Source organism: Aquarana catesbeiana, linkage group LG08 (assembly GCF_042186555.1).
Source record: "Aquarana catesbeiana isolate 2022-GZ linkage group LG08, ASM4218655v1, whole genome shotgun sequence".
NCBI lineage: Eukaryota > Metazoa > Chordata > Amphibia > Anura > Ranidae > Aquarana > Aquarana catesbeiana.
In genome coordinates this window covers 2354254-2374165 of record NC_133331.1, presented here as the reverse complement: position 1 = coordinate 2374165, position 19912 = coordinate 2354254, and the positions used below count along the sequence as shown (strand labels likewise).

Below are 19912 nucleotides of genomic sequence, written 5' to 3'. Positions count from 1 at the left end.
TGCACTTATAGTGTTCTAATGAGGGAAGTTGCAGCGTCTGCATCCCTTTAGAAAGAATTCAGGGCTTGTTCACGCCAGACATGCATGAAAACGGATGGAAAAAACCCGCACAGATTTCACTTGCAGAGACATCAGTTTTCATGCGTGTCAGTTACGTGTCCTATTCACATCACATTGCTGATGTCAGGTCCGTTTTTTTTTTCAACGCAGAAAACATCAAACAAGTTGCAGATTCCAGAAAAAATCCGCACGTGACAGAAATGTTGTGGTGGGGCACACAGAAAACAATTGTTTATTTTTGTGCCCTCACAGAACACATGCAGAAAGACGGACATCTCTGCACCATGGTGTGAACGAGGCCTAAACCTTCGAAGTGACATTTGTGTTGCAGAGGATTCCCAAAAATCCAGGTTTAATGTTCTGAATTTTACAGAAAATGACAGCGGCAGCATTTTTAAAAGGAAAGGGATTTTTTTTTTTTACACATTAAAATACAACCTGACTTGTTTAGGAACTGTATATGTATTTTTTTTTTTTTTTTTTTTTTATTATTATTGGATTATTTTATTCCCTCAAAAAAGTGTTCAACGGAAGGAAATGCTGACTACCGAATGTTCGGATGTTTGTCTTCCCCCAACTTCACTAATGCCGCACCTCCTATGTAATAATCAGCAGCAAATATCTTTATTTAAATCTGTTTTCCTAGCGATCACATGACCACAAGGCCTTAGGATCTGGGCAGCCACTGGGAGGAGAGCTCAACCACGCCCAGAGCGCCAGCGAGCTGACATCACCGCTCCGGGTACTCCCCACCGCTCCGGGTACTCCTCACCGCTCCGGGTACTCCTCACCGCTCCGGGTACTCCTCACCGCTCCGGGTACTCCCCACTGCTCCGGGTACTCCCCACCGCTCCGGGTACTCCCCACCGCTCCGGGTACTCCTCACCGCTCCGGGTACTCCCCACCGCTCCGGGTACTCCCCACCGCTCCGGGTACTCCTCACCGCTCCGGGTACTCCCCACCGCTCCGGGTACTCCCCACCGCTCCGGGTACTCCCCACCGCTCCGGGTACTCCCCACCGCTCCGGGTACTCCCCACCGCTCCGGGTACTCCTCACCGCTCCGGGTACTCCTCACCGCTCCGGGTACACCTCACCGCTCCGGGTACACCTCACCGCTCCGGGTACTCCTCACCGCTCCGGGTACTCCCCACCGCTCCGGGTACTCCCCACCGCTCCGGGTACTCCCCACCGCTCCGGGTACTCCCCACCGCTCCGGGTACTCCTCACCGCTTTCTGGCTCTCGCAGCAGCTGCCCAGGACTCGGAGCGTGGCGCCTGTACTACATATTTGCAGCAGTTTGCCCACCCTTGTCAGGACTACTTCTTGTGTAAGTTCACCTTTACACAAAAATGAAAAGGTGAACGCTATAAACCCTTCCCCACCCCGGTCTGTGCAGCACTTACCTCTGTGGGTGAAGAGCTGTCACTGCCCACGCAGCCGGGGCAGCAGTCTGGGGATTTAAAAGCCCCGCACTTCTTCCCCTTATCCTGCCCCCCGTAGGGCTTCTGGGACAGAACAGAGAGATTCCGTCGTGCAACCAATCAGAATTGCTCTGATCTGTCCCAGAAGACCTAAGGAAAGAAGAACAGAGAGCTCCTTTTTCCTGGTTCAGACGCTTTTGCACAGCAATTAAAGAGCCAGAGCCTGCCAGCCTTTTAAAGGGTTTAGAATGGTGTAAGGTGGGGCAGAGTGTAGGGTCATGTGACCGCCGTGATTGGCTGTCATGGTAGTGACATGATCGGAAAGTCCCCGACCACAAGCAGCGAACAGGAGCTTTCTAGTAGCCACTGATAACGGTGTCTGGAGCAGGCAGGGCGCACGCTCCTGGCACAGCTCTATTGGCGCTATTGCATGCAAATATGCAGCCGCTATGCGCTAACCCCCGCTGGGAGGCTGCAAATTTGCATGCGCTTGGCGCCAAGAGGTTAAAGTGGAACTATATTCACCTTGGATCCAGCGATGCACATCTTCGGGCAGTCAGCTTTTGGGTCTCGATTGCGGTCTGATGTCATTGGCTGGGCAGAGATGACGTCACTCCTACAAATGCGCGGGAAGTCCCTCAGATTCGGCATCTCTCTTCTGCATTAAAAATCCTGTTTACTCGCCCATTTTCAGATCCCAGCCTAAAATCCCACTTTACAGGTCTCAGGCCTGCCCCCTGTAATGTGCATTATAACAGCGTCCATGTGTTTTTATGGGATACTGATCATGCGGATTGGCTGCCACTGTGCAACCATGGTAACCCACAAAGAGAAAAACTCACCCAAGCTCTACCGCTATATAGTACAGTTGGTGTGTAGAGTAGTTGGTGCTCTGGCTAATTAAGCTCACAAAAGATCCATAGAAAGTACAGGCCGGCAACACAACAGCTTCTCCATAGAAAATATTTATTTAAGCATTACAGCAATAACATCATCCAAAAATGCTGACGTGTTTCGGCCTTAGGCCTTCATCAGGCCTGAGGCCGAAACGCGTCAGTTTTAGGATGATGTTATTGCTGTAATGCTTAAATAAATATATTATATGGAAAAGCTGTTGAGTTGCTGGCCTGTACTTTCTATGGATCTATGGTAGCCCATAAACTAACCAGGAAACACATGAACTTGAATTTGCAAAAGTTCACCTGAATACTTGAAAACTAACTATGAGGGAGATTTACTAAAACTGCACGGTGCAAAATCTGATGCAGCTCTGCATAGAAATCAATCAACTTCCAGGTTTTATTGTCAAAACTGAACAAGTTGAAGTTAGAAGCTGATTGGTTTCTAAGCACAGCTACAAAAACAAATAAAAAAAAAAAAAGACGATAGATGTGGGCTCTTTATGTTTTGTATTTAATGCTTTGTGGAAGGTTCTCTCACCACACGTTTGGTGCCGTTTATAGATTACATGCAGAGCTGCACCAGATTCTGAGTGCTCCAGATTTGATAAATTCCCTCCTATAGGTCACCTCTGCATTCAAAAAAATACTAGTCCCAGCATCTGAACAACCCTGACAGTGTGCTGCCCTGTGTGCAACTATCGGACCTGCAAGACCCCGAAATTTACAGACTACAACGCAGATTTTTAAGTATTTCAAGAGATTGTTGGCGCAACATGTTCCGCCTTAATCCTCTCCCACCAGCCACAGTGTCATTTAAAAAGCTCTGAACGCCAGGGGGCAGGAAGGACGAGCCGATCACAAGACCACAGTTGTCACATGATCAGAAGACGGTCCCACCGACTACCGATCGTTAGCAGGCACCAGGAGCCGTCTTTCGCGGCTCGGTCTCTGTGCTGGGAGCGCGCAGGCAGTCAGTCCGCCCAGCCCATGGTAGTAAAGGGGTTAAAGCGGAGTTCCCCCCAGAAATGGGATTCCTCCCCCCCCCCACCTCCAGTGTCACATTTGGCACCTTTCAGGGGGGAGGAGGGAGAAGATACCTGTCTAATCCGGGTATTTGCTCCCACTTCCAGCGAAAGAGTCGAAGAATCTGCGGCAAACTACGCCATGTCCGCCCCCCCCGCTGTCTTCCAGGAGACACACACGTCCCAGAAGACAGCAGGGACCATTCAGAACGCGCAGCGCGGCTCGCGCATGCGCAGTAGGAAACAGGCTGTGAAGCCACAAGGCTTCATTTCCTGATTCCCTTACTTAAAGCAGTGTTCCGCCCAAAAAACAAAAAAAAAAAAATGTAAAAGCCAGCAGCTGCACATACTGCACCCATACTGCAGCTGCTGGCTTTTAACAATAGGACACTTACCTGTCCTGGAGTCGGGCAATGTCAGCGCACGCAGCCGACGTTTCCATTAGCTGTCGGGTGCTGCCGCCGCCATTGCGGGAAAGGGTACCCCGGCACTGTAGCCTTACGGGCTTCATGCTGGGAACCCTACTGAGCATGCACAAGGCCCCGCTCCTCTCTCCTACTGGCCCGGCAACAGGGAGAGGAGGAGGGAGCCCTGCGGTGATGGCACGAGCTGTGTCCCATACTCCCTGTCTAAGACAAGTATCCTGTCGTCCCCCCGTCCCCCCCCCAAGGTGCCAATTGTGGCACCAGATGGGGAGAGGAGACAAATGAGCTTTTGGGTGGAACTCCGCTTTAAGATGCCGGCGCCCCGACCCGGAGCCGAGGGGACATCGCGGGCGCCCTGGACAGGTAAGTGTCCTTATTTTAAAAAGTCAGCAGCTGCAGTATTTGTAGCGGCTGACTTTTATCTTATTTTTTTGCAGGCGGAACTCCGCTTTAAGCATTGCTTTCATTTATAAATTTTAAGCCATACCAGTTTTTTTTTTTTTTTATCTTTATGTAAACAGCACATCTGCAGAAAGACAAAGATACCTGAGGCTGGTAGGACTCAGCAATGCTCTGTTATATGACGAGTATTTGTGGACAAGCCGAGAACAATTAGTATTTTGTGCTCATCAGTTTAATTTAAAATGTGTTAATCCTGACATCCTATGGCACTGCTGGACAGCTACAATGTCTGGTATATGTCTGGTTCTGTCACATGGTGTATAATATATATATATATATATTCATCATCCTATGAGAGTGAAGAAAGGCAGATAGGAGCAGAGGAGAGCGGGGAGAAGCTATGGAGAAGCAGCATGGAGGGGGAACAAGGATCGATCTTTATATTAGACTCAATGAAGATCAGCTCAGGATTACAGGACAAATGGACGACACACATGATAAACAGAATTACAAACAACAAATCGTGTAAGTGTGACACATGACAATATATAGAAGGTGTTGTGTACAATGGAAAGGTTAGGAGACACTTTGACACAATGTCTGAATGGAAACGCTCTCCCTGTGTAACGTCGCAATCTACAGAACATCACATCAATAATCGCTTAAATCACTTATCTTACGCCCTCGAACGTTAGCCACGTACAGGAAGATTCCGACAGCGCCAAATCAGCTACATTTATCAATTTCGGTCACTGTCTGTCACTTTAACATTTAGGGGGGGAGGGGTAAAAAAAAAAAAAGCTGCTGTCAAGTATAAAAGTGAAGGCACCCAGAGGCAACTTTTATTGCACCCGCTCTGAACGCCAAGCTGCTGAGTGTTGGGGACTTGCGGAAGTTTGTCTGCTCCTCACACACCTCATCCTTACTGACTGGTGAGGACGATCATCATAGTGAGCGATGGGACATGAGAAATGAAGGGAGCTGATACTACCAGCAAGTGCTGAGCGGATAAGAGACGCCACACCAGCAAGTGCTAATGAACTAGAAGCCCGGCCCGGTATTTGGGCAGAGAGGGGGAAATAAAAGTTGCTGCAAGCATGTGCCGTCACCTTCAGCTGCTCGTTTCTTTGTGAACCTCACATGGCCTCTGGCGTCTGACATCACAAATCTTACTGCACGTGGCTAATTAAACACAAGCCCAGGAAACCGGCATCCTTCATGCTACTGAGGAACTGTAAGGCCCAATGTGCACTGCCAGCCAATGACCACACTATGGAAGATGGGGGGGGGGGGGGGGGGTGCAATCTGTGATTTGATAGGCCATCTCGGAATACATTATCTAGCTCCCCATGCAAATAATCCTTTCTAATAGGGAGGAATAGACGATGGCCAAAATAAAAAAAAAAAAAAAAAAAAAAAAAAGCTGTAGGTCAGCTCAAGATAGCCCCTCCTATTACCACCATGGCAGGAAAAAGTAGAGATCGGGGTCCACAAATAACTGGATGATTTGAGGCCACAACTGCTCTCCTGATAGCAGTAAAAACTTCAGCCAAAAGGGGCAGAACTGGCTGGAGATAATTTCAGCAATGTCGGCCGTATCAGTGAGCGAGCTCCATGCAGGGAAGGCTCTCTCTTTTGTTAGCCATTATCCAATCCTCCTGTAGGCGGTAAAATAACCTAAAAGGTGAAAAATACTTCCAGTGTCCGACAATGGATAAAAAAAAAATAAAAATGAATTTTAGACTTTGATTTCTGGTGTCCCCGGGTTATCAGGGACACAAGTAATTCTGCTCTATTCCGCTAGGGCTGTGTAGAGAACTTGAGGATAGTATTGGGAAACAAGGTTGCCACAGGCATTGCGGTGCTCCTGTTCCAGCATACTTTAAACACAGGGATATGCAATTAGTGGACCTCCAGCTGTTACTAAACTACAAGTCCCATCATGCCTCTGGGTGTCATGCTTGTGAATGTCAGTGTCTTGCTATGCCTCATGGGACTTGTAGTTCTGCAACAGCTGGAGGTCCGCTAATTGCATATCCCTGCTCTAACATATATATCCCAGTAGTCAATAAAAGTGCATTAAAAGGATAAGTCCAGCCTGAGCTCGTTTGTCTGGGCTTTGGGTCACATGAGTGCAATTTGTTTTGCACTCCTGCGACCCGTTTTCAGCAGAGAGTGGGCTGAAGTCACAGGAATCAGTCCAGGCACCACGTCATCCTGACAATAAAGTCTGGATCCACCAGGTGCCTGGACTGATACCAGTTTCAGCCTCTCAGCGAGCCGCTCCCTGCCCCTCCACAGCTCAGCGCTCCAGTGAGCATGGAGGAGCAGAGCAGGAGAGCTGCTGATTGACAGTCTGCAGCTCTCTGCTCGGGGAGACGAGAGAATCGAACCAATGGTGATGTTCGATCGCTCAGTTCTCAGTGCAGAGATGCCAGGAGACAAATGCTAGGTAAGTAAGAATAGGCAAAAAAACCCCCCAGACTTCTCTTTTAAAAAGGGAAATTCTGTAAGCCAATTAAAAGTTAAAATATGGTAGCTGGCAATAGGATCCTGCGGTTCCTCAGAGGCTGAATGGGCGCAGATTTCCTGACCTTGCTCTTATTTGAAACACGGTAACTACAGAAAGAACTGCCCAGTCATGTTTGTTGGCCTAAAGGAGTAAATAGGAGGTAAAGCTAACATATATGATGAAAATGGTGATCATGTATGTGTCATGTGACAATACTGAACAAGCTAATACATAAATACAGAGGATCATAATGCAATAACAATGTTCATATTTATCTAGAATCTACATTTCCATTGAATTGAATTGGGCAGAATAAAATAACTGATCTATTTCCCTCCCTTTCTATATTTCCAATCGGAGGCCCGTTCTTGCCCGTTGTCTTACCGTGTGTGCTGCTGGAGGTGGGAGAGCTGGCGGAAGGCTTTCTGACAATAGCTGCAGGTGTAAGGTTTGGCCCCCGAGTGGATGCGCACGTGCTGGGCCAAGTAGGAGCTGTTGGCGAAGGTTTTCGAGCAATGCGGGCACTTGTGGGGCTTGGCCTCTGTGTGCGACTTTGAGTGAATCTGCATCTCCGACTTGGAAAAGAAGGTGATTGAGCACATGCGGCATCTGCAACACACAAACAGGTAGAGCGTCAGCTCTGGAGGCAAAGTGGTGTAGTCATATAATAAAACAAGAGATCAAGCTGAATGCCAGGAAAATAGGCGAATGGCCTTTATTTTAAAGAGAAAACTCATTCTGAGAGCAATACAAATGATTCCTAGTTGTCTGTCTGAATCCCGATTCTATACTTTCAAAGACAAAAACCCAAAACAATTGCAGAGAAAATGAAGTTACATCTCCCGATGTGCTCCAGGTCAGCGTCTTAGAGGCTTATTTCACTCAGAGGATGACCTTGACGATCACAGGACAGGGTTCTGATCGTCTGCTGACTTATTATCAGTGGCGTTTGTGAGAGCCCAGGACGTCGCCGGCTCTCTCTGCGGTGGGTCTCGGCTTATTCCCGCATTTCCTCTCCAGTCCACCGAGACTGAGACTGAGACCGAGACTGAGACCGAGACTGAGACCGAGACTGAGACCGATGATTTCCAGCTGAGAACATCAGCCCTGTGTGCAGCCTGCAGAGGTTTTATATGTAAGTGATACTGAATAAATGGTTTTCAATTTGCTTATACTGATCTGGCGCCCTCTTTTATTGTTTATATTAATATTAAAAGACTGAAATCCTTGAAAAAATATATTTTTTACTTTTTGCTATAAAACATATCCAATCAAAAAAAAAAATGTAATTTCTTCATAAATTTAGGCCAAAATGTATTCTGCTACATGTCTTTTGTAAAAAAAAAAAAAAAAAAAAAAAAAAATCCCAAGTGTATATTCCCATGGTTTGCGTGAACGTTATAGTGTCTACAAACTATGAGATACAGTATCTCACAAAAGTAAGTACACCCCTCAGTGACATTTGTGTAAATCTTTTCATGTGACAACACTGAAGAAATGACACTTGTCTACAATGTAAAGTAGTGAGTGTACAGCTTGTATAACAGTGTAAATTTGCTGTCCCCTCAAAATAACTCAACACACAGCCATTAATGTCTAAACCGCTGGCAACAAAAGTCAGTACACCCCTAAGTGAAAATCTCCAAATTGGGCCCAATTAGCCATTTTCCCTCCCCCGGTGTCATGTGACTCGTTAGTGTTACAAGGTCTCAGGTGTGAATGAGGAGCAGGTGTGTTAAATTTGGTGTTATCGCTCTCACTCTCTCATACTGGTCACTGGAAGTACAACATGGCACCTCATGGCAAAGAACTCTCTGAGGATCTGAAAAAAAGAATTGTTGCTCTACATAAAGATGGTCTAGGCTATAAGAAGATTGCCAAGACCCTGAAACTGATCTGCAGCACGGTGGCCAAGACCATACAGCGGTATAACAGGACAGGTTCCCCTCAGAACAGGCCTCGCCATGGTCCACCAAAGAAGTTGAGGTCACGTGCTCAGCGTCATATCCAGAGGTTGTCTTTGGGAAATAGATGTATGAATGCTGCCAGCATTGCTGCAGAGGTTGTAGGGGTGGGGGGGTCAGCCTGTCAGTGCTCAGACCATACGCCGCACACTGCATCAAATTGGTCTGCATGGCTGTCATCCCAGAAGGAAGCCTCTTCTAAAGATGATGTACAAGAAAGTCCACAAACAGTTTGCTGAAGACAAGCAGACTAAGGAGATGGATTACTGGAACCATGTCCTGTGGTCTGATGAGACCAAGATAAACTTATTTGGTTCAGATGGTGACAAGCGTGTGTGGGGGCAACCAGGTGAGGAGGACAAAGACAAGTGTGTCTTGTCTACAGTCAAGCATGGTGGTGGGAGTGTCATGGTCTGGGGCTGCATGAGTGCTGCCGGCACTGGGGGGCTACAGATCATTGAGGGAACCATGAATGCCAACATGTACTGTGATATACTGAAGCAGAGCATGATCCCCTCCCTTCAGAGACTGGACCGCAGGGCAGTATTCCAACATGATAACCACCCCAAACACACCTCCAAGACTACCACTGCCTTGCTAAAGAAGATGAGGGTAAAGGTGATGGACTGGCCAAGCATGTCTCCAGACCTAAACCCTATTGATCATCTGTGGGACATCCTCAAATGGAAGGTGGAGGAGCGCAAGGTCTCTAACATCCACCAGCTCTGTGATGTCATCATGGAGGAGGGGAAGAGGACTCCAGTGACAACCTGTGAAGCTCTGGTGACCTCCATGTCCAAGAGGGTTAAGGCAGTGCTGGAAAATAATGGCGGCCACACAAAATATTGACACTTTGGGCCCAATTTGGAGATTTTCACTTAGGGGTGTACTGACTTTTGTTGCCAGCGGTTTAGACATTAATGGCTGTGTGTTGAGTTATTTTGAGGGGACAGTAAATTTACACTGTTATACAAGCTGTACACTCACTACTTTACATTGTAGACAAGTGTCATTTCTTCAGTGTTGTCACATGAAAAGAAGAAAAGATTTACACAAATGTGAGGGGTGTACTTACTTCTGTGATATACTGGAATTTATTTTTATACTAGTAATGTCGGTGATACTGCTATATTGTGGTGGTCAATCTGACACTGACGCTGAGGGGGAACTGACATCACCAATGATAGTAATACAGTGAGCAGTGCTAACAAATATACACTGTCACTGTTAACACTGGCTGGGAAGGGGTTAACATCTAGGGGCAATCAAAGGGTTAACTGTGTGCCTAAGAATGTATAATGTGTGCTGCTTTTACTAATATATCGTATTGTTTTTTTTCTCTGCTTTGCAGAGAATAAAAAAAAAACAGCAAGATCGCCTGTCAGTGTACAGAGCTCTCTTTCATGAGCGATGGAGCCGACCAGCGGGTCCCAGTGATCAATCAATGGCCGGGACCCACTGATCGGTTTGTGCTGTAACTAATCACAGCACAGCTGGGGCGGCGGGGTACATGCCTCTACCTGGAAGAGCTGGTCTTGTATAAGAGAAGTGTTCCAGCGCACAGCGGCCGCCCTGCCGCAGTAGATGTATGTGGGGCGGTCGCTGAGGCCGGCTGTCGCACCCCATTAACTGCAATGGAACCGGTCTAATCGGTGCGACTCAGGTTGCTCTGACTTAGAAAAAGGTTCTAAAAGGTGTAAAGGTGCGACTTCAATATGACTTGCATTGACTTCTGTTGCATGCAAGCCGTGATGAAGTTGCGCAGGGATGTCAGATTCAAAGTCACGTGGAAGTCGCGCAGGGATGTCGGATTCAAAGTCACGTGGAAGTCGCGCAGGGATGTCAGATTCAAAGCCACGTGGAAGTCATGCAGGGATGTCGGATTCAAAGTCACGTGGAAGTCATGCAGGGATGTCGGATTCAAAGTCACGTGGAAGTCATGCAGGGATGTCGGATTCAAAGTCACGTGGAAGTCATGCAGGGATGTCGGATTCAAAGTCACGTGGAAGTCATGCAGGGATGTCGGATTCAAAGCCACGAGAAAGTCATGCAGGGATGTCAGATTCAAAGCCACGAGAAAGTCATGCAGGGATGTCAGATTCAAAGCCACGAGAAAGTTGCGCAGGGATGTCGGATTCAAAGCCACGTGAAAGTCATGCAGGGATGTCAGATTCAAAGTCACGTGAAAGTCGCGCAGGGATGTCAGATTCAAAGCCACGTGAAAGTCATGCAGGGATGTTGGATTCAAAGTCACCTGAAAGTCATGCAGGGATGTCGGATTCAAAGTCACGTGAAAGTCATGCAGGGATGTCGGATTCAAAGTCACGTGAAAGTCGCGCAGGGATGTCAGATTCAAAGCCACGTGAAAGTCATGCAGGGATGTTGGATTCAAAGTCACCTGAAAGTCATGCAGGGATGTCGGATTCAAAGTCACGTGAAAGTCATGCAGGGATGTCGGATTCAAAGCCACGTGAAAGTCGCACAGGGATGTCGGATTCAAAGTCACGTGAAAGTCATGCAGGGATGTTGGATTCAAAGCCACGTGAAAGTCGCACAGGGATGTCGGATTCAAAGCCACGTGAAAGTCATGCAGGGATGTTGGATTCAAAGCCACGTGAAAGTCGCACAGGGATGTCGGATTCAAAGCCACGTGAAAGTCATGCAGGGATGTTGGATTCAAAGCCACGTGAAAGTCGCACAGGGATGTCGGATTCAAAGCCACGTGAAAGTCATGCAGGGATGTTGGATTCAAAGCCACGTGAAAGTCATGCAGGGATGTCAGATTCAAAGTCACCTGAAAGTCATGCAGGGATGTCAGATTCAAAGTCACGTGGAAGTCGCAGTAGTGTGACCCCAGGCTTACCCCTATGGTACATTCTGGGTATGCAGCTTTACAAACTGTGTTGAGGGGCTTTGGGCCTGTACCATTTACTTCCCTTTATTGAGTGTACACTTTGCAGTAATACGGATCCTCACCTGTACATCTTCCCATCTTTGGGGTGCTCGTCATCGTCTTCATTAGACAGGTCATAGGGGTCATGTAGCTCCGGTAGTGTGGGTTCTGGGATCCGCTTCTTCTTACGGCCTCGTCCTGTCTTTTGGTGGCCCCCTTCTCCCATTTCTGCAAGCTTAGCCTTGGTGAGCTCAGATACGACTTGTAGGGTCTGTGTGCCTGGCAGAGTGGATACGATCATGGTAGACGGGGCAGAGATGGGGAACGCCTGGCCGGATGAGGACGGGGTGGTCACCAGAGATCCAGAAGGAGAAGTGATCACCAGGCCGGCTGTATAGAGAGCACAGAACAATCACACAATCAGAAGCCAACATGGCGGCAACATCAAACAGACTTCGCAATAAAAGTAAAGCAGTTTATTCATTGTCGGGCTTTACATATCTGGTCAAAGTTTCACCCCAGAGATATCCCTTTCCTAAAAAATCAACTTTAACCACTTTGTTTGTCTTTTTTTTAAAATAAAGTCATACTTACCTCCTCTGTGCAGTTGGTTTTACACAGAGTGGCCCTGCTCCTCCTCTTCTGGGGTCCCTCAGCGGTACTCCAGGCTCCTCCTCTTCTGGGGTCCCTCAGCGGTGCTCCTGGCTCCTCCTCTTCTGGGGTCCCTCAGCGGTGCTCCTGGCTCCTCCTCTTCTGGGGTCCCTCAGCGGTGCTCCTGGCTCCTCCTCTTCTGGGGTCCCTCAGCGGTGCTCCTGGCTCCTCCTCTTCTGGGGTCCCTCAGCGGTGCTCCTGGCTCCTCCTCTTCTGGGGTCCCTCAGCGGTGCTCCTGGCTCCTCCTCTTCTGGGGTCCCTCAGCGGTGCTCCTGGCTCCTCCTCTTCTGGGGTCCCTCAGCGGTGCTCCTGGCTCCTCCTCTTCTGGGGTCCCTCAGCGGTGCTCCTGGCTCCTCCTCTTCTGGGGTCTCTCAGCGGTGCTCCTGGCTCCTCCTCTTCTCGAGTGCCCCGTCTAAGCAGAACTCTCCCTCGGGGCACCCCTGCGGCCGCGCTCCCGTGTCCTGCTGCATCCATTGACACAGACAGCAGGACTTGGCCCCGCCCCCAGCATCATTGGATTTGATTGACAGCAGCGGGAGCCAATGGCTGCGTATAAGCGTATATTGATTGGTTTGTGTGAAAGTTATAACTATGAGTTATATACTGGAATTTTTTTTTACTAGTAATGGCAGTGATCAGTGACTTATAGCAGGACTGTGATAGTGTGGTGGAAAATCTGACACTAACGGACACTGGGTGGAAACTGACTGACACAACAAGTGACACTAATACAGTGATACACTGTCACTGTACTAATATCACTGGCTGGGAAGGGGTTAAAGGGGAGCCCCAGTCTCCTTAGGCATTCTCTTTATTTGCATAATATAAATAAGAAATTGTTCTTCTAGATTGTAAGCTCTAATGAGCAGGGCCCTCCGATTCCTCCTGTATTGAATTACATTGTAACTGTACCGTCTGCTGGCGCCATATAAATCCTGTATAATAAGAAGTGTATTTCTTCTTCTTACTTGTAAAAATAGAAAGGAGAACAGTAAGTGGGAGTTTATATGAGGTGATGACCTGGTAAGGTCCAGAGCCTCCATCCCTATCTACATCTAAAGTCCCACTTCCCCGTCCCCTCCTTTTTTTACTTGTAAAAATGACATCACAGGATCCCGGCAGGCAGGCCGTGGCGGCCATTACTACTGTGGGCATCTGAAGCCTCCTGGGATTTCGTGCAGTTACCCAGCATGCACCTCACCATCTCACACCTGCGCAGTAAGGACACAGCGCGGCGTAGTTTACAGGTTGCCATAACAATGGTGGTGTTGGCAGACATTCCCGCCCCATTGCTATGGTAACCTGTCAATCAATACCGGGAGGGAGGAAGGCAAGTGCAGTCCGAAGACTCCTGGGATGGAGGACGCCGATATTTCAGGAGTTCTAGGGAATCTCCCAATGGTGAAATCATCTAGACGGCCGGGACTGGAAGAGCAGACTACACATAAAAAAATAAGGCATATAGAAAAAAAAAATGTATAAAAATAATTGCCATTACAGACTGTTCTGCGGTTGGGCATCGTGTTGCAAGGAACATGAAGAAATGGGTGGAACTCCAATTTAATATCTTGCCGACCGTCGCACGCCAATGTACGTCCAAAGTTTGGCGTCGGATATTGTTGTTATGGCAGCACCTAGCTGCCATAACCCCGGTATCCCCGTTTTCGTGCAGCGGTCGGCTTTCAGATAAAAGTGGTCTCTGCGGCAGATTCGCCACAAGATCACTTTTATCGGTGGCGGGAGAGGGCCCCCCCCCTTCGATCCGATGCCCTCCACCCCTTACCGGAGCCGTCGGTAGCGGCGGAGGCGATCGCGTCCGTCTCCCTCCTGTGCCTGGAGACGAGTGAGGCTAAGATGGCGCCCACTCGTCTCCATGACACTGCTGGACGGAAGCGACGTCACTTCCGCCCATACGTCTTAAAGTCATATTTTTTTCAATGTCATTTTTTTTAAATGACTTTTTTTTTTTTTTTTTTAAATTGCTTTATAGTGTAAATATGAGATGTGACGTCTTTTTGACCCCCCCAGATCTCATATATAAGAGGACCTGTCATACTTTTTTTTTATTACAAGGAATGTTTACATTCCTTGTAATAGGAATAAAAGTGACACTTTTTTTTTAAACAGTGTAAAAATAAATAAAATAATGTAAAATAAATAAAAAAAAATATATATTTTTTTTAAAAACCCCCCCTGTCCCGACGAGCTCGCATGCAGAAGCAAACGCATATGAAAACGGTGGTCAAACCACACATGTGAGGTATCGCCGCGACCGGTAGAGCGAGAGCAATAATTCTAGCCCTAGAACTCCTCTATAACGAAAAACATGCAACCTGTAAAATTTTCTAAACGTCGCCTATGAAGCTTTTTGAGGGTAAAAGTTTGACGCCATTTCACGAGCGGGGCGCAATTTTGAAGCGTGACACGTTGGGTATCAACTTAGTCGGCGTAACATTATCTTTCACAATATAAAATAAAATTGGGCTAACTTTACTGTTGTCTTATTTTTTTATTCAAAAAAGTAATTTTTTTTACCAAAAAAAACGCGCTTGTAAGACTGCTGCGCAAATACGGTGTGAAAAAAAGTATTGCAATGACCGCCATTTTATTCTCTAGGGTGTTAGAAAAAAATAAAACAATATGTAATGTTTGGGGGTTCTAAGTAATTTTCTAGCAAAAAAAAAACCTGTTTTAAACATGTAAACACCTAAAATCCAAAACGAGGCTGGTCTTTAAAGTGGAGCTCCACCCACTTTTACAACTCTTCAGCATCCCTCACTAAACTGTGCACTGTAAACAAATTGGATATTTTTTTTTTCTCAGCACCTCCTGTATATCTGCTGTATTCATTTTTCACTTCCTCCTCCCTGGCCGTGGCCCATCGCATCATTTCCTGTTTGCAATGCCTTCTGGGAAGGGGCGGCAACTTCCTCTGACACTGCCGTTGCTATGGAAACCTGACCTGAAACCTCTTACACTGCTTGTGCTTCACTGAGCATGTGCGAGATCTGCAAGGATGAGATCCAGGAAGAAATACAGTCTGGCTTCAGATGCCCACACTTAAGATGGCCACGGCCTGCTGTAAGTTTATAAAATAACAAACTACTGCTATAAACTAACAAAACAGACCTTAGTTTACAGACTAACTTTACTAGAATACATTAAGCTTGTATATTATAGGGGGATTTTTATTTAAAAAGTATAATTTCGGCTGGAACACCACTTTAAGTGGTTAATATCTTGAGGCAATTAAGGGGGTTAACTGTGGGCCTAACAAGTGGTAAGGGAGTGATGATTTTACAGGAAAAAACAGCCACATCGTTGCTCTCTGTAGAGAGTCCTGTGTTATTTACCAACACAGAGCTCTCTTCTGTCATCCATTCACCTGATCAGCGGCTCCCTCCAATGGATCATTGGCTGGGACCCGCTGATTGGCATGAGCTGTAGTGAATAACGGCACAGCCGGGGCAGTGGGCATATGCACTGTACTAAAGTAACTCCCCTCCCGTACACTGACCACCTGGCATTACGACTGTACAAGGACAGGCAGGTCAGGGTAGGGAGTGGCTGTTATTTAGGTGAAGGTCTCTGATCAGAGTGAAAGGTGTTACCTGCGGTCATGAGCCCCGTGGTGGGGACCGGGAGGACCGTGATGTTCTGTGTGACAGAAGCTTGGCTGTGCGGGATTCCATGGATCTCCACCTTGTTCTCTCCATCCACACTGATCCCAGCGGGCAGAGACACGGACGTGGGCACGGTGAGAAGCGTCGGGTAGTGTGTGCTCAGGCTGCATCCCTTCTCCTGAATCAGCTGCTCCTTCACTTTGTTCAGAAACATGGAGTTATCGATCTGCTAAGAGGAATGACATGGAGTTATCGATCTGCTAAGAGGAATGACATGGAGTTATCGATCTGCTAAGAGGAATGACATGGAGTTATCAATATGCCAAGAGGAATGACATGGAGTTATCAATATGCCAAGAGGAATGACATGGAGTTATCAATATGCCAAGAGGAATGACATGGAGTTATCGATCTGCTAAGAGGAATGACATGGAGTTATCGATCTGCTAAGAGGAATGACATGGCGTTATCGATCTGCTAAGAGGAATGACATGGAGTTATCGATCCGCTAAGAGGAATGACATGGAGTTATCGATCCGCTAAGAGGAATGACATGGAGTTATCGATCCGCTAAGAGGAATGACATGGAGTTATCAATATGCCAAGAGGAACGTCATCTTCTCTGACCATGGGGCTGTCAGCCATTAATCACACATATAAATCAGTATGATCAGACAGTCCTCTGATACAAGGACCACTATCTGACAACACAGCCCGGTCCTGGACTAGTATGATCAGACAGTCCTCTGATACAAGGACCACTATCTGACAACACAGCCCGGTCCTGGACTAGTATGATCAGACAGTCCTCTGATACAAGGACCACTATCTGACAACACAGCCCGGTCCTGGACTAGTATGATCAGACAGTCCCCTGATACAAGCACCACTATCTGACAACACAGCCCGGTCCTGGACTAGTATGATCAGACAGTCCTCTGATACAAGGACCACTATCTGACAACACAGCCCGGTCCTGGACTAGTATGATCAGACAGTCCCCTGATACAAGGACCACTATCTGACAACACAGCCCGGTCCTGGACTAGTATGATCAGACAGTCCTCTGATACAAGGACCACTATCTGACAACACAGCCCGGTCCTGGACTAGTATGATCAGACAGTCCCCCGATACAAGTACCACTATCTGACAACACAGCTCGGTCCTGGACTAGTATGATCAGACAGTCCCCTGATACAAGGACCACTATCTGACAACACAGCCCGGTCCTGGACTAGTATGATCAGACAGTCCTCTGATACAAGGACCACTATCTGACAACACAGCCCGGTCCTGGACTAGTATGATCAGACAGTCCTCTGATACAAGGACCACTATCTGACAACACAGCCCGGTCCTGGACTAGTATGATCAGACAGTCCTCTGATACAAGGACCACTATCTGACAACACAGCCCGGTCCTGGACTAGTATGATCAGACAGTCCTCTGATACAAGGACCACTATCTGACAACACAGCCCGGTCCTGGACTAGTATGATCAGACAGTCCCCTGATACAAGGACCACTATCTGACAACACAGCCCGGTCCTGGACTAGTATGATCAGACAGTCCCCTGATACAAGGACCACTATCTGACAACACAGCTCGGTCCTGGACTAGTATGATCAGACAGTCCCCTGATACAAGGACCACTATCTGACAACACAGCCCGGTCCTGGACTAGTATGATCAGACAGTCCTCTGATACAAGGACCACTATCTGACAACACAGCCCGGTCCTGGACTAGTATGATCAGACAGTCCTCTGATACAAGGACCACTATCTGACAACACAGCCCGGTCCTGGACTAGTATGATCAGACAGTCCCCTGATACAAGCACCACTATCTGACAACACAGCCCGGTCCTGGACTAGTATGATCAGACAGTCCCCTGATACAAGGACCACTATCTGACAACACAGCCCGGTCCTGGACTAGTATGATCAGACAGTCCCCTGATACAAGCACCACTATCTGACAACACAGCCCGGTCCTGGACTAGTATGATCAGACAGTCCTCTGATACAAGGACCACTATCTGACAACACAGCCCGGTCCTGGACTAGTATGATCAGACAGTCCCCTGATACAAGGACCACTATCTGACAACACAGCCCGGTCCTGGACTAGTATGATCAGACAGTCCTCTGATACAAGGACCACTATCTGACAACACAGCCCGGTCCTGGACTAGTATGATCAGACAGTCCCCCGATACAAGTACCACTATCTGACAACACAGCTCGGTCCTGGACTAGTATGATCAGACAGTCCCCTGATACAAGGACCACTATCTGACAACACAGCCCGGTCCTGGACTAGTATGATCAGACAGTCCTCTGATACAAGGACCACTATCTGACAACACAGCCCGGTCCTGGACTAGTATGATCAGACAGTCCTCTGATACAAGGACCACTATCTGACAACACAGCCCGGTCCTGGACTAGTATGATCAGACAGTCCTCTGATACAAGCACCACTATCTGACAACACAGCCCGGTCCTGGACTAGTATGATCAGACAGTCCTCTGATACAAGGACCACTATCTGACAACACAGCCCGGTCCTGGACTAGTATGATCAGACAGTCCTCTGATACAAGTACCACTATCTGACAACACAGCCCGGTCCTGGACTAGTATGATCAGACAGTCCTCTGATACAAGGACCACTATCTGACAACACAGCCCGGTCCTGGACTAGTATGATCAGACAGTCCTCTGATACAAGGACCACTATCTGACAACACAGCCCGGTCCTGGACTAGTATGATCAGACAGTCCTCTGATACAAGGACCACTATCTGACAACACAGCCCGGTCCTGGACTAGTATGATCAGACAGTCCTCTGATACAAGGACCACTATCTGACAACACAGCCCGGTCCTGGACTAGTATGATCAGACAGTCCCCTGATACAAGGACCACTATCTGACAACACAGCCCGGTCCTGGACTAGTATGATCAGACAGTCCCCTGATACAAGGACCACTATCTGACAACACAGCCCGGTCCTGGACTAGTATGATCAGACAGTCCTCTGATACAAGGACCACTATCTGACAACACAGCCCGGTCCTGGACTAGTATGATCAGACAGTCCTCTGATACAAGTACCACTATCTGACAACACAGCCCGGTCCTGGACTAGTATGATCAGACAGTCCCCCGATACAAGTACCACTATCTGACAACACAGCCCGGTCCTGGACTAGTATGATCAGACAGTCCCCTGATACAAGGACCACTATCTGACAACACAGCTCGGTCCTGGACTAGTATGATCAGACAGTCCCCTGATACAAGGACCACTATCTGACAACACAGCCCGGTCCTGGACTAGTATGATCAGACAGTCCTCTGATACAAGGACCACTATCTGACAACACAGCCCGGTCCTGGACTAGTATGATCAGACAGTCCTCTGATACAAGGACCACTATCTGACAACACAGCCCGGTCCTGGACTAGTATGATCAGACAGTCCTCTGATACAAGGACCACTATCTGACAACACAGCCCGGTCCTGGACTAGTATGATCAGACAGTCCTCTGATACAAGGACCACTATCTGACAACACAGCCCGGTCCTGGACTACATTGTCATCAGGCACTGCAGGACTGAGGGAGATGAGAACAGGGCAGGAAGTGACAAAGTGCTGCATGACATACAATTAAAGTTTATATCCAGGCTAATTAATGAAATAATGTAATACATGTAACATTTCCATATTTTATCTCTTGAAGGAAAAGTCCGGGTTCCCTTTATTAGGTTCATCTTATTTCCTGTGAACTGCTAATAACATGGAAATCTTTCCAGCCCTCTGAAAAGTGAAACCCTCGTCTGTTAAAATCAAGGTAAAGACCTGTGGGCGGGGCTACAGACTTCTGCAGAAAACAAATGACAGAAATTCAGAGAGTGTTTGGTGTGGACATCGATCGGCGTGTACTTACTTGTCCAGACACTGTAGGTACAGCTGGCCAGAAGTAGGAGGAGTTGAAATGGGACTCCTCCATGGCTCCTGT

At 47.8% G+C, this 19912-nt stretch overlaps 1 protein-coding gene across 12 annotated transcripts in view; it reads right to left on the bottom strand.

The window, feature by feature from the left end:
• Positions 1-19912, bottom strand: part of ZNF384 (zinc finger protein 384) — a 149556-nt gene that overhangs the window by 19071 nt on the left and 110573 nt on the right. For 8 of the 12 annotated variants that reach the window (XM_073595389.1, XM_073595392.1, XM_073595396.1 and 5 more), the window contains 4 exons: positions 19841-19908; positions 15865-16105; positions 11686-11992; positions 7130-7354 (listed from right to left, as the gene is read on the bottom strand). In XM_073595389.1, the coding sequence (XP_073451490.1) occupies positions 7130-7354; positions 11686-11992; positions 15865-16105; positions 19841-19908 (841 nt within the window). The remainder of the gene's footprint in view (positions 1-7129; positions 7355-11685; positions 11993-15864; positions 16106-19840; positions 19909-19912) is intronic. The other 4 variants (XM_073595391.1, XM_073595395.1, XM_073595398.1 and 1 more) reach the window with 1 other exon arrangement.